A 14,081-nucleotide genomic window follows, 5' to 3' on the forward strand; every position below is an offset into this window, starting at 1 on the left:
GCCAATCAAAATGATGGAGTATGTGGAGCTATGAACTTTGCAGGTACCTTTGCTTGTTCTTTCTCTCCTGATTATATTAAGCTTTCATGTGAATGTTTCAAAACAAGGACTGATCTATGGATTTTAGACTCAGGAGCTTCTCATCACATGACCTTTAACAAAAATAACCTTGTGAATATAGTAAATCTACCATGTCCTATGTTAGTCAGATTACCAAATGGCTATAGAGTCAAAATCACAATGGTTGGTAATGTACATCTTACCCCTAGAATCATTCAGTCTGGAGTATTGTATGCCCCTTCTTTCAAATACAACTTAATCTCCATCAACTCTCTTGTAAACCATCTCAAATGCACTGTCTTTTTTTCTAACACTTCTTGTCTGCTGCAGGCCCCTTCACTGAAGAGGCCTCTGGAGATTGGCAAGATGCATGATGGTCTTTACTTCCTTTGCTCAGATTGCTTACAAAAGAGTTCACATGATCAACAACAATACCATTCTTCTTCCCTTTTTCCTTTATCCAGTAATAAAGTACATTGTACATCCCTTTCATGTAATTCTCATTAAAATGCAATAAACTCTTCTTTTGTTGGTAATAAAGATAATGTTGCTGACAACTCTTTCAGTTCTAATTCCTTTCCTAATGATAGTGTGGATTTGTTATGGCATTATAGGATTGGACATGTACCTTTTGTGAAGATGAAAAATTTATCTTCTATACCAGTAAACTTCTCATCAAAACAACCTTTCTTTTGTCCTATATGTCCAATGGCAAGGCAGTCCAGATTACCTTTTCCACCAAAAACTCACACCACCACTAGTATTTCTGAACTACTACATGTTGATATTTGGGGTCCCTATCAAACACCAACTCATGACAACTTTAAATACTTCATTACCTTAGTAGATGATTTTAGCAAATCTACTTGGACACATCTTCTAAGTAGTAAAAGCAATGCTTTCCATATCCTTAAAGCATTTGTACTCATGGTTGAGAACCAGTTCAACACCACTATTAAAACCATCAGATCAGATAATGGATTGGAATTCACTAGCAATGAAACCACTATGTTTTTCCAAGCCAAAGGAATTATTCATCAGAAATCTTGTTCTTATACTCCTCAACAAAATGGAGTGGTAGAAAGAAAGCACAAATATATTCTTGAAACAGCAAGGGCTCTTCTTTTTCAGTCTAAACTCCCAGTGAAATATTGGGGTGAATGTATACTTACTTCCACATATCTTATAAATAGATTACCTTCTTCTCCTCTCCACAATAAAACTCCTTATGAGATTCTATATAAACATAAACCTCCATACTCACACCTAAAGAGTTTTGGATGTTTACGTTATCCTACTATTCCAAAACCTCACAGAACAAAATTTGACCCTAAAACCATACCACATGTGTTTGTTGGATAATCCTTATGCTACAAAGGGTTACAAAGTCTTAAACTTGTCCACTCAGAAAATCCATGTCTCAAGGGATGTGATTTTTCATGAAACTATCTTTCCTTTTGTCATGTCTAAAGACCCCACTAATTTTCCAAGATTTCCTTTTCATTGTGTGTCCCTACATGACTATCCCATGTCACATAATGATCAAGATCATTTCAGTAATGATATTGTTCCTATTGAAACACCCACTGATATTCCCACTGATATTTCACCTGCTCATACCACATCACCTGCTCATACCACACCTGTTAATTCACTCTCAATACCACCTCTTAGGAAATCCCAAAGGCTACATAAGACACCTGCATATTTGTCTGATTATTTTCACAATATACCATCCCCAACTGTTTCAAATTCACAACCACCTTCATCCCTGAGTGCTCTTTTTACTCTTAAACATCATGTCTCTCCTGCTGTCTTTAATTCTGATAGTCAGTCTTTTGTAATGAATGTTTCTCATGACTGTGAGCCTAACTCATTTGAGGAAGCATCTATGGATCCTGCATGGCAAAGGGCTATGACACAAGAGTTTATTGCTCTGCATGACAACAATACTTGGACTCTCACAACTCTACCAAAGGATAAGAAAGCTATTGGTTGTAGGTGGGTTTATAAAGTCAAACACAAGGCTGATGGGAGTATCGAAAGGTATAAAGCAAGGCTTGTAGTAAAGGGATATACTCAACATCATGGCATAGATTATACAGAAACCTTCTCACCTGTTGTCAAGATGACCACTGTGAGAATACTCATTGCCATTGCTGCAAAGAAATAGTGGAATATATATCAGCTTGATGTTAACAATGCTTTTCTACATGGAGATTTACATGAGGAAGTGTACATGGATATACCACCAGGTTTGGTCACTCCTCACAAGAATTTGGTTTGCAAGCTAAATAAATCATTACATGGTCTAAAGCAGGCTAGAAGGCAGTGGTATGAAAAATTGACTGAAGCACTTCACACAAGAGGATATGTTCATTCCCTTCATGACTATTCATTGTTTTACAGGAAAAGAGGTGCATCTAATGTTTTTCTAGGTGTTTATGTAGATGACATTTTACTCACAGGGACAGACACTGCTGAAATTGATGAACTTAAAAGGTTCCTTGACAATCAGTTTAAAATCAAAGATCTTGGCAGACTACACTATTTTTTAGGCCTGGAAGTTTTGTACAAAGATGATGGGATTTTTATTTCTTAGAGAAAGTTTGTGTTGGATCTCCTCAAAGAATTCAACTGTGATCACATGGCTCCTTTATCTTCTCCCCTTGATCCAAACATCAAGTTAAGATCCCATGAAGGGAAAGTTCTGGATGATCCTACTTATTATAAAAAAATAATTGGCAAGTTAAATTTTCTTACACATACTAGGCTTGATCTTGCTTATGGTGTACAACTTCTCAGTCAATACATGCAAGACCCTAGAGAACCTCATCTACATGCTGCTTTTCATATGTTAAGATACCTCAAGAAAGATCCTACTCTAGGTGTTTTCATGTCATCTGCTACAAATTTTGAAGTACAAGCCTATTGTGATTCTGATTCGGCTGCCTGCCCTGATTCAAGGAGTCTGTTAGTGGTTATATTGTATTGTTAGGAGATAGTCCTATTAGCTGGAAGTCCAAGAAACAAGAAACAATTTCACTTTCTTCAGCTGAAGCAGAGTACAGATCTTTAAGAAAGGTAGTAGGTGAATTGACTTGGCTGCAAAGATTATTTGAAGAGCTGAATGTACCTCAGAATGGACCATTCCCTGTGTTTTGTGATAGCCAAGCAGCCATACATATTGCTAAGAACCCTGTATTTCATGAACGTACGAAGCATATTGAAGTGGACTGCCACTTTGTGAGATCAAAACTCCAAGAAGGGCTTATTACACTGCATCACATTGATACTACTGCACAGTTAGCAGATGTCCTTACCAAAGCACTTACTGGGATTAAACACTCTACACTTCTGGACAAATTGGTTTCAATCACCTCTGCTCCAATTTGAGGGGGGGGTATTGAGATTAAATTAGTAGAAATGTTATACTTAATTAATCAGGTTGTTCGAATAATTAGTTAGCTGTCACAATCAGTTAGTTAGTTAGTTTTTCATTTTCAGAAAGTTAGTTATTAGATATTTTCTGTTTTCAGCTGTTATATAAACACTATACATCTATGTTACTGCACTCAATGAAAACAACACGCTTTTCCAATGCTCTTCTCTGATCAAGCTCTCATACTCTCATCAATGGAGTTTTCAATCATCTTCAATGTTAACAAACCATTTTTTAAACCTATTTAAATAAATATAAATTAATTTAGATTTGGCAAATTTACTCTTATATATGAATGTTTAGATCTAATTTTCAATGATTTATCTTTATTCGTTGGATCATGTTTCTTCTTCGCTTGTGTAAATGTTTGACTAGAACAAAATCTTCTCGTTCTTATTGAATTTTTTTCTTGGGAAGTTCAATTTTGTCTTTTATTTGAAGAAATTATTGCCGGAAAATGATGGGTTATTGTGGGGGAAAAATTTACGTGAATTGGTAAAGGTGAAATAGAGATAAAGAGTTAATATTTGGTGAAAATGTGGGTCAGCTTAGTTGAAGACTTTGATCTTTGTTGGTTTAAAAAAATAAGTCTTTGTGTTAATTTATTTTTAAAGTTTTGTTAAATGAGTTATTTTTTATATAATATTTATTAATAAGAAGAAATTTATATAAAAAAAGAGTAAAATTGTCAAATCTATATTAATTTATATTTATTTTAAATAGGTTTAAAGAATGGTTACAAGTAAATGAAAATAAGGGAGGTAGACGTAATATCGTAAACCAAAGGGGAGGTGAGTGTTATAGAGCGAAACATGAAGGTCTATGAAATTATCCTAATAAATATTATAAAAATAATTTTACTTTCATTTGATTTACAAGTACTAACATTCATCATGTAATATTGTTTTGTCGATATTTATGATAATATTTTAAATTATAATTTAAAATTAATTTAATAATTATAAAAAAATATAAATTTTTTTTAAAAAGTGGGTTGGCCCGTCAAGCATGTAGCCCACGTACTTGTGGGTTGGGCCGATCATTTTCTTGCCCACGCCAAAAATGGGCTAGCCCGGCCTGACCCGTAGAATGTCAAAGCCTATATGAGTTAGCCCGGATGGGGTGGACTAGCCCATATTGACAGCTCTAGTTATAGCATACAAATATGAATTTTTTATTTGCTATATGAAAGTTGCCCTACATTTATCCCAGGCTCAAAAATCAACCACAAGATCAAAATCGTAAATTTGACAGCAAAACTAGTTTACCAATAAGGTCAGGAGCTTATGCGCCAAAAAATTATTGAAATCTAAGCAGTAATCAGTTCCCAAATTCAACTCTAGGTATTAAAAGGCCCGATTTATAATCATTTTTTGTATGTGAATACCAATGACCCCTCCTTTTTCGTTAACAAGAATGCGAGGAGTTACTGGCACTAGAAGACAACAAAACTAGAGAAATCAAACTTTTATCCACTCCTTGGAATTACTTCGGAACCTTCCAGATGCAAACCAAATATACAGATCAACGGCAAAACATGTTTTGAGCTCATTGAAATCATCAAAACACTGATATGAGGTCGTATTGACAGGTCAAACCTACCTTTACAAATGCTAGGATCCATCCAATGATCCAAATCACATGTCAAACCTACTTTTCTTCCCTCTTAATTGCTGGCAACCTGCGTTTTTTCTCACTATTTCGTCGGGAATTTTCAAATCTTCTCTTGATATGACATTGCCACCTGTGTATTCATACTGTTCTAGTTTCATCATTTTTGAGTCAAATAAGTATCACTATATACCATAAGATACTATGCACAATCAACATCATCTTTCAACACAATTCAAAATGACAAATAATCAAAAATACATAGGTGATCCCTTAAAGTTGACTCCAACTTTTATGTTGACATCTCAATTAGACTTTATTCATTTTAAACACCTCATAGGATATTTGTTTGTGTCATTTTGACACTTCACTGAATTGACAAAGTGTGTGTTGCACTGATGTTAAGTGCGTGGAAGCATTTTTTTGTAAAAAATATTTTTTTTCTTTTCTTCTTGTTCTCTCTTTATCATTCGCCTTCCACCACCATTATGTACTGATTTGAGGAAAACAAAAAAAAACCATACACTCTTTAAAAAATAATCGAAGTGATTAATTAAAAAACTATTTTTAAGAAAATTTCAGATTAAAAAATAACATCATCATCGTACCGGGAAAAATGGACATTCATCATTTTTGTTATTATCTTTCTCGCTCTATCTCCTTAACTTCTACCAAAACATATTTTATCTAAAACTAAAATTATTAGTCATAAAGGAAAATATTGGAAGTCATTAAAAAAAATGGATCCAAGTCTCCTCAATTTTTTCGAGTGGAACTCCAGTTTCCAGCGAAAAGAATTATATCGTAGTCATTGAAATGATTTCCTAGAAAATGAAATCTTTATTAATTATATTTTAAAATAAAAGTTTATATTTTTTGGCTTAAGTCGCAAAAGTACTTAATTGTCCTTATATTTCATTTAAACGTCTCAATTAAAACTTGTATCGATTGAAACATACACAACATGAGATTTGTACACATTAAATCCTTTTTCGTGATATGGATAAGTATGTGTAATACACACACATGAAGGAGCGTGAAAGGATATAATTTAGGGAAAAAAAAAGATTTTTCATCTTTTCTTCTTTGTTTAAATAGTAGCTCCCATCACCATTTTACCATCGCAAGATTTTACACCTTCTCTTTCTTTCTCAATTGCTTTTTCTTTCTTACCAATCTTTTTTTTTCCACCAAATCGTTATCACCATCCACAAGTCTACCATCATCAAACGGCATTAACCGTTCAAACAATCAACCATACATTTAATGTGTTTTCATCGGAAAAATTGGTATCCCCGTTGTCACCATACATATCTCTTCCTTTTTCATCTCTTTTGTCTAATCAAACACAAATATAAATTGAATATAAATTTAAAAACAAGAGAAATGCAATAAAAAAAGATCGGGAAGTAGATGAAACCCACTTTCTATATTTAGTATACTTTTCAATTCAAACATCAATCTCTGCATAATAGGAATAATACAAAATCAAAATAATAAGCAATCACTGATTATAGATGATCATTATTTCAGGAGAAACTCCATTTTTGGCAACAATATTACGAATCTAAAATTATCCTTTAAAATTTTTGATGTTCTTAAACTCCAAAAAACTCACTAACACAACAAGAAGAAATATCAATAAATCTTTTGAGGAAAAGAGTGAGATTGAATGGAAATGGCAACAATATGTGTGTTTTCCGGCGGGGATGTGTTTAAAAAAAGAAGAGAAGGTGAAGGAGGTTTTTTTTCTTTCTAAATATATAATTTTTCTTTTTAATTTAAGTTTTAATATCTAAAAAGTGTTTAATAGGTAAATTTTTGAATAGTGCAGTTGTTCAATTGAAACAAATCTAAGATAAGGTGTTCAAATGAAATATATGGATAACCTTAAGTGTCTATTTATGACTTAAGCCTATATTTTTTCTTTCTTCTTCTTATAATGAATTTTATTTACCCAAATTGACACATGTCTTCTCTTAATTCATCATCCTTTTGTATAACACAGATTTTGTAACTTTTGTATCTTTTTTTGTCCTACGTGACACTATTTTGTGAATCCAACGCTGATTGACTTTTTTTTCAAGTTAGTACCACGTAGGCCGAAAAGGGGTAGAAAATTACTTATAAAATAAGTTCAGGGGGATAATAGGACCTTAGTATAGCATAAGTGTGTCTCTGAAATTCCGGGCATAGGTTGAGGGGGTACTTGTGCATTTTCCCTTGATTTTTTAAAAAGTGTCAATATGACACAGTGGCGCATGACCATCGTTATTCATCACCACAAACAATTAGGATTGCCTATTGGCGGATCAGGCGAATAATTTGCTTAACGATTTAGCCTATTGGATCGTTTTTTAAATTTACTAACCCGTTAGCCAAGCAATAAGATATCGATTTGTTTGATAATTGATTAACAATTATATGCCGGTATATTGAGTAACGTCAACCTTTTTTTTTCATGAACACACCTTAAAAAAGAACTTCTTTTCACTATTTTAAAATGGAGTTAAATTATTAAATTCTTCTATATGCAAAAAATATATAGATTAGTCGTAATACAATATAAAAAGTAAATAGTTGTTTCAATTTTTGTCTTTAGGACTTTTAAGACTAACAATATATAATTATATATATGGAAAAATATTAAAAGAGACTAATATTTTTAAGATAAAAGTTTAAATATGCTAACTTTTAACGGGTTAACAGTTTATCCTATAAGACCATGTCTAATCCAACACTAAATTTTATATCAAATCCTACATTTGGTGTAAAATTTGGTGTTTTGAGCTCCAATCCACATAAATTTTCACACCAAATTTGATGTGTAAATAGTGTTACACCAAATTTGGTATAACAGTATTTATCACACCAAATTCATTTTTTTTGAATATTATAATATTATTTTCATCATACAAACTTTTGATTAAACATTATATAAATAGTATGTATTAATTAAATCTCTTGAACATTTAATTTTATTTTATGATATATTTTTATACTATTAATGTTAGATATAAAATTTTCTTTTTTATAAATTAATTTTTCCGTATGGACTTTTAAAAAAAAAAATTTATGTTAATTCTACTATAAATTATATAAAGTACTACAGTTAACCTTCACAAAAATTAAAAATACAAACATATAAATTTTTAAACAAATAATATAATGTAATTAAAAATAATTGAAAATAATAAACATTCGACAAAGTAGTAACTGACATATGTCAAAATTGAAATATAAAATATATAGTAATTTTCAAAAGTACAACAGAACGTTATAACTTAAAAAAATTACAATGACAACTTAATAATCTGATAGATTCTTTTTGGATTCGTCAATACTATTAAAATATGAATTGTATGGGTCCGAAAACTGTTGTGATTGTGATTGCGGCTGTTTAAATTATTGAATAATTTGCCCCACACCAAAAATCGTTAATTATAAAATCCTAATCCTCCCACCAACCATTTAAATAAAAAAAATAAAAAATTTATGGTTGACTTATCACTACAGATCAATTTGAACACCCATACCATCAATTCATATTAAGCTTTTAAATTATTTTATTGATATAATATTAAATTAGTATATTTATTCTTTTCTTAATAAACACAAATTTTTTAATAGAAAAACAAGCTATATTAATTATTTAATATTCAAACGGTTTAATGGAAATGAAAATTGAAAACAAATACCCAAACCAAAAAATCCCTAAAATCTAGGGTTTCACCGTGGCATTTTGGTCGCGCTCATTTGCTTGGCAACGGCGCTTTGTCAGCAGTAACATCTTGTAATACGGCGTTGCCAGCCTGTGCATTTTGGTGCTATTTTTTTTTTTTATCAGACACAATTTTTCAATCAGCCATGACTAACTAAACAAGGTATAAAATTCTCTATTTTCCTGTTTCTAGTATTTTTTTGGATTATAAATTTTAATTATTTTATCTTATTGTAGAACTGCTGTTGTGGAAGGGGAAAAAGAAGATATAATCATTGCTATGCCAAGAAACGTGGTCTATCGTATACTTGAGCTCATGCCGGTTCGCGACGCAGCAAGAGCTAGTATTTTGTCTAGTAAATGGAGAAATATTTGGGTCTCACTTCTATATCTAGTGTTAAATAACTATTTTCGCAAAAAGTTTCACTGCAAAACCTACAACTATTTTTAGAAAAACAGTTGATGAGATTCTCTTAGAGCATGTTGGAGACATTGTGAAGTTTGTTCTCAACGTCTTGGGCATAAATTCGTATTCATATGCTAGTTTTGGTAGATGGATGCGTTATGTCACCAGAAATGGTGTCAAGGAGCTAATTATTTATATGTCGGATAAGAAAACTTATATATTGCCTTGTTATGTATTTAATTGTCCGACCTTCACACATTTGGAACTCTTCAACTGTGTCTTCAAACCACCAACTTATTTTCTTGGCTTTCGAAATCTTACGAATCTTCATCTAGAAAGAATAACATTTGTGCCAACCAACCAATTTTGTGTTATCGATGTTCTCCTTCTTGTGGATTTAGCCTTGATGTTCTGTTGTGGCACTCTATACTTGAAGATGGTTTCACCACAATTGAAGTCCTTGTTTGTTCTTGAAGGTCACTATCTCATGCTAAATTGCTTTATGAATTGTGAAAAAGAAAGTGTTAGGGATTGAATTGGAAAAAGTGGAGGATGATCCGAAACATGATGAAATATCAACCGTGGAAAAGTTGCTATTTAGCTTTGCTTCACTTGAACAACTTTATTTGGGTTCCTTGGTCCTTGAGGTAAGAAATCTACGCGTTGTTTCACTTGAATTGGAAAAAGTGATTGATTGTATTCATGATTAGATTCTAATTATTGTATTTGTCTGAAAGCTTTTGAACGCAAATATAGTTCTGGATGAGCTTTCTTCCAAGCTCAATTGCTTGTGGGCTCTATTCTTAGGTGTTGACTTCAACAAAGTAGATCAGACTTGTTGTGCTCTAACAGTTAATCAACAGTTTTTTCTAGTTTGAGTAAACTTAAGATTATGGTAAGAATTGGTACATATATGCTTTCGTGCGCTAAATATATTTATGATTTGATTCATGTTAGCTCTTCATATATTTGAACTTGAGAAGCTAAAATTTCTTGGTATTTCTTTATACATTAGGTGCAGGATGGGGACGACAATGCTGAAACAGTTATGAAATATCTGGAGACACCAACGTGCTTGAATAGACCACTTAGCAAACTCGAATGTGTGACCATCAATTCTTTTCAGTATTCAAAAACTGAAGTGTTTTTTGTAAAGCTGTGATGTGCTTGCACTCCATTTCTTGTAAGGATGTGCATTGAGCAAGGGATAGCCATTGATTCCAAGGAAGAAAGGAATATCACCATCAAATTGATGCATATCCCAGAGCTTGCACACTGGCAGAACTGTTCTATTTTCCATTTGAGTCTACGAATGCAGACTGATGACTCTGTTTTCAATGAGTTTTGTTAAACAAAGGCATTGAATTGGCCAATTTCGTAAAACGTGTGGTTTCCTTAATGGTAAATATGTTCATCACTTGGATGTTTCTAAAGTTGCAGAGTCTGTGTTGACGTGTGTGATAAGTTAACAGTTTTCAGATGCATATTATACCTGTTCTGATAACCCGCGGAGGAATTTGACAGGATGACGCAATGTTAGAATCCATCCAACTAACCAAATCACTCTTGAGGTTTGACAGATTCGAATCACATGTCAAACCTACTTTTTCTCCCTCGCAATTGCTGGCAACCTGCGCTTTTTCTCACTTCTTCTCCGGGAATTTTCAACTCTGCTCTTGATATGACATTGCTACCTCTGTGGTTTTTGGTACTGTTCTAGTTTCATCATTTTTGAATCAACTAACTCAACAAGGTATACGATTCTCTTTTCCTCTAATCACTACTGCTAATAGATGTGAACACCCTTAATTATTACTATCAATCACTATACCATAAGATACTATACACAATCAACATCATCTTTCAACACCATTTCAAATTGACAAACAATCACCATCATTATCCAATTAGGGCGGCTCATCGAGCGGATAATTTCGCTTAACGATTTGGCAAGCCGAACATTAAAGAGGGCCCTCATATTCTTTTTAATTCTTTTTTTGTTTTTGTTTAAGTATCATGTAAATATTTATTTAAAACCTATTTTTCTAGCCTTTTTAGATGTGAAGTCATTAATTATTGTTTTCTACTCGATTTGTTTTAGTACTTTTCAATTGATAATGTAGCTGATGCATTCAATCTCACATTGTTGATCTTAGATAAGATTTTAGCAAATTTTAGTTTCGAAGAACTTCTTTCGGCCGAGGCAACAGTCGCAGGAATTGTTAACATTATTCTATAGATAATATATGCATTAGGAAAAGAATCAAGTCTTTATATTTGATTGAATATTTCCATTAAATTATTATCTTCTACTTGTATTATTTTTCTTAATAATAACTAAAACGAGAATATATACTTGCTAACTTAGAATATCAATAATAACAACTATTTAAGAAAAATTATAAAATAAAGTTAGAATTATAAAATAGATAATTAAGAAAAATGATTATAAAGTAAACAATAATATTAGGTCAAATTTTTAGCAGATAAATAAGGGACACAGTTTCCCACTTAAAGGAAATTATTTTCAAAAAAATGATTTTTCCTTAGAAAAGTGGGGAAAACTAACAATTATTTTGTTTTTTTATACTTCTTAATTTTTTTTAATTTAAAAATACATATAATTTTAAATAATATGTAAAAGTATTTCTTAAAAATTGGGGGGCCCGGCCCTAAGCGATAACTTTAGTGGCCTAGTGGTTAAGACGACTCTGCCTATCAGATTGATTTTTAAATTTATTAATACATTAGCCAAACAATAAGATATCGATTTGTTCGCTAACGAAGTAACAATTATCGGCGGTGTATTGACTAGCATTTACTTTTTTTTTCATGAACACACCTTAAAAAATGACTTCCGTTCACTATTTTAAATGCAACTAATTTATTTAAAAATATTCTATATTTCAAAAAGATATATAGATTAATAGTAATATAATAGTTACTACATAGAAAAGTAAATAGTTTTTTCAATTTTTGTCTTTCCCCTAACAATATATAATTATATATATGGCAAAATAATAAATGGGACTAATATATCTAAGATAATAGTGTAAGTACAATAATTTTTAACGGGTTAACGACTTATTTTATTAGGAAATTGAATAATTTCCTCCACACCAATAAGTGTTAATTATAAAATTATAATCCTCCCAACAAATATTTATTCAAAATAACTCAATAAGCAGACTTATAGATTACAGATCGATTTGAACGCCCCTACGATCAATCCATATTAAAATTTGAAAATTTTTATCAATAAAATATTAAATTAATTTAATTTTATATTTATTCTTTTCTAAATAAAGACAAAATTTATAGAAAAATAAGTTGTTGTTATAAATCCATTGTATAGTATATGTGGATTATCCATTAGATTTATCTACTATTAATTTGATTCATGTATAGGTGCTTTCAAGGTGATAAGAACTTCCAAGATAACTGTGGAGTGATATCTCAACACTATAAATAGATCATCACTCACCATTTGGAAGACACACTTGAATAAGAAAAGTTCTCTCCTCTATCTTATACTTCTTGTCTTCTTCTTATTATTATAATATTATGAGTTTTCTTTATAATACGTTATCAGCTCGAAGTTGCTACTTGCAAAAGTATTATATAAATATTTTTATTTAATTCATATTCTCTCATAATTTCATTATGTCAAATTTATCCAAACTTGAGTTTGTGACATTAGATATTTCTGCAAAGAATTATCTTTCATGGGTACTCGATGTTGTGATTCACTTAGCTGCTAAAGGTCTTGATGCCATCATTACTCAGGGAAATAAAACATCGAGCCAAGATAAGGCGAAGTCTATGATTTTCCTTCGTCATCATTTTGATGAGGGCCTGAAGATTGAATATCTGACGATAAAAGATCCACTTGAATTTTGGACTGATTTAAAGGGGATATATGACCACCTAAAGGCAACAGTGTTGCCAAGAGCTCGTTATGAATGAATGATTTATGGTTTTAAGATTTTAAGACCATAATTGAATAAAACTTTGTTGTATTCAGGATAACCTCCCAACTGAAATTATGTGGGGAGATTATAAAAGATGAGGACATGTTGGAAAAGACACTTACTACTTTCCATGCCTCAAATGTGATATTGCAGCATCAATATCGTGAAAAGGGTTTTCAGAAATACTCTGAACTGATCTCATGTCTCTTGGTGGCTGAGCAACATAATGCTCATTTAATGAAAAATCATGAAGCTCGTCCTACTAGAACTGCTCCACTACCGGAAGCAAATGTAGTTGAAGCACGTGATCAATCTGAAGTAAAAAGAGATGATCATCAGGGCTATAATAATACACAGGGACGTGACAAAGAAAAGAGGTGATACACCAATCATCGAGGTGGTGGTCATAATAAAAGGGAAAACAACAGTAATTGTCATCGTTGTGGCATGAAAGACCATTGGAAGAATGAATGTCGCACACATGAGCATTTTGTTAAGCTCTACTAAAATTTCTTTAAAAAAGAAAGGAAACAAAAGTGGTGCTTCCTCTTCCAATGCTCGAGCTGAGTCACATATGACTCTTAAAGATGATGATAAGCCGGTGATATACCGTGGTTTCACGGTATTATTAATACTTTTTTCTTAAGTTTAGTGTGTCCAAAAGCTTTTTTGTGCTAATTTTTATATAAGTTTCTCCTTATTTGCAGGAAATCTGTCCAAAGATGAATGCGGAGGTTTTTGAGCGAAGAAATGCAGAAGAGACCACCTACGGAGCTTATGACGGTCCGTCATGCTCGTGATGGTCCGTAGGTGGCAGCGTAGTGCAACTGCTGAAGGAAGATGGGGAAGTCTGACCAAGTGTGGGGTTAC

General features: G+C 32.1%; 1 protein-coding gene and 1 long non-coding RNA gene across 2 annotated transcripts; both read left to right on the forward strand.

Moving 5' to 3' along the window:
- Window positions 1-8,763: 8,763 nt before the first annotated feature.
- Window positions 8,764-11,017, forward strand: LOC107015807. Its single transcript, XR_003578061.1, has 4 exons — window positions 8,764-8,997; window positions 9,072-9,887; window positions 9,978-10,135; window positions 10,256-11,017. It is a non-coding gene; the product is annotated as an uncharacterized LOC107015807 (long non-coding RNA).
- A 1,886-nt stretch (window positions 11,018-12,903) lies between these two features.
- LOC107016606 lies at window positions 12,904-13,592 on the forward strand. Its single transcript, XM_015217024.1, has 2 exons — window positions 12,904-13,181; window positions 13,265-13,592. Exons 1-2 carry the CDS (start codon window positions 12,904-12,906, stop codon window positions 13,590-13,592), a joined length of 606 nt encoding a protein of 201 aa, XP_015072510.1.
- The last annotated feature ends 489 nt before the right edge of the window (window positions 13,593-14,081 follow it).

This window comes from Solanum pennellii, chromosome 4 (assembly GCF_001406875.1).
Source record: "Solanum pennellii chromosome 4, SPENNV200".
Taxonomy (NCBI): domain Eukaryota; kingdom Viridiplantae; phylum Streptophyta; class Magnoliopsida; order Solanales; family Solanaceae; genus Solanum; species Solanum pennellii.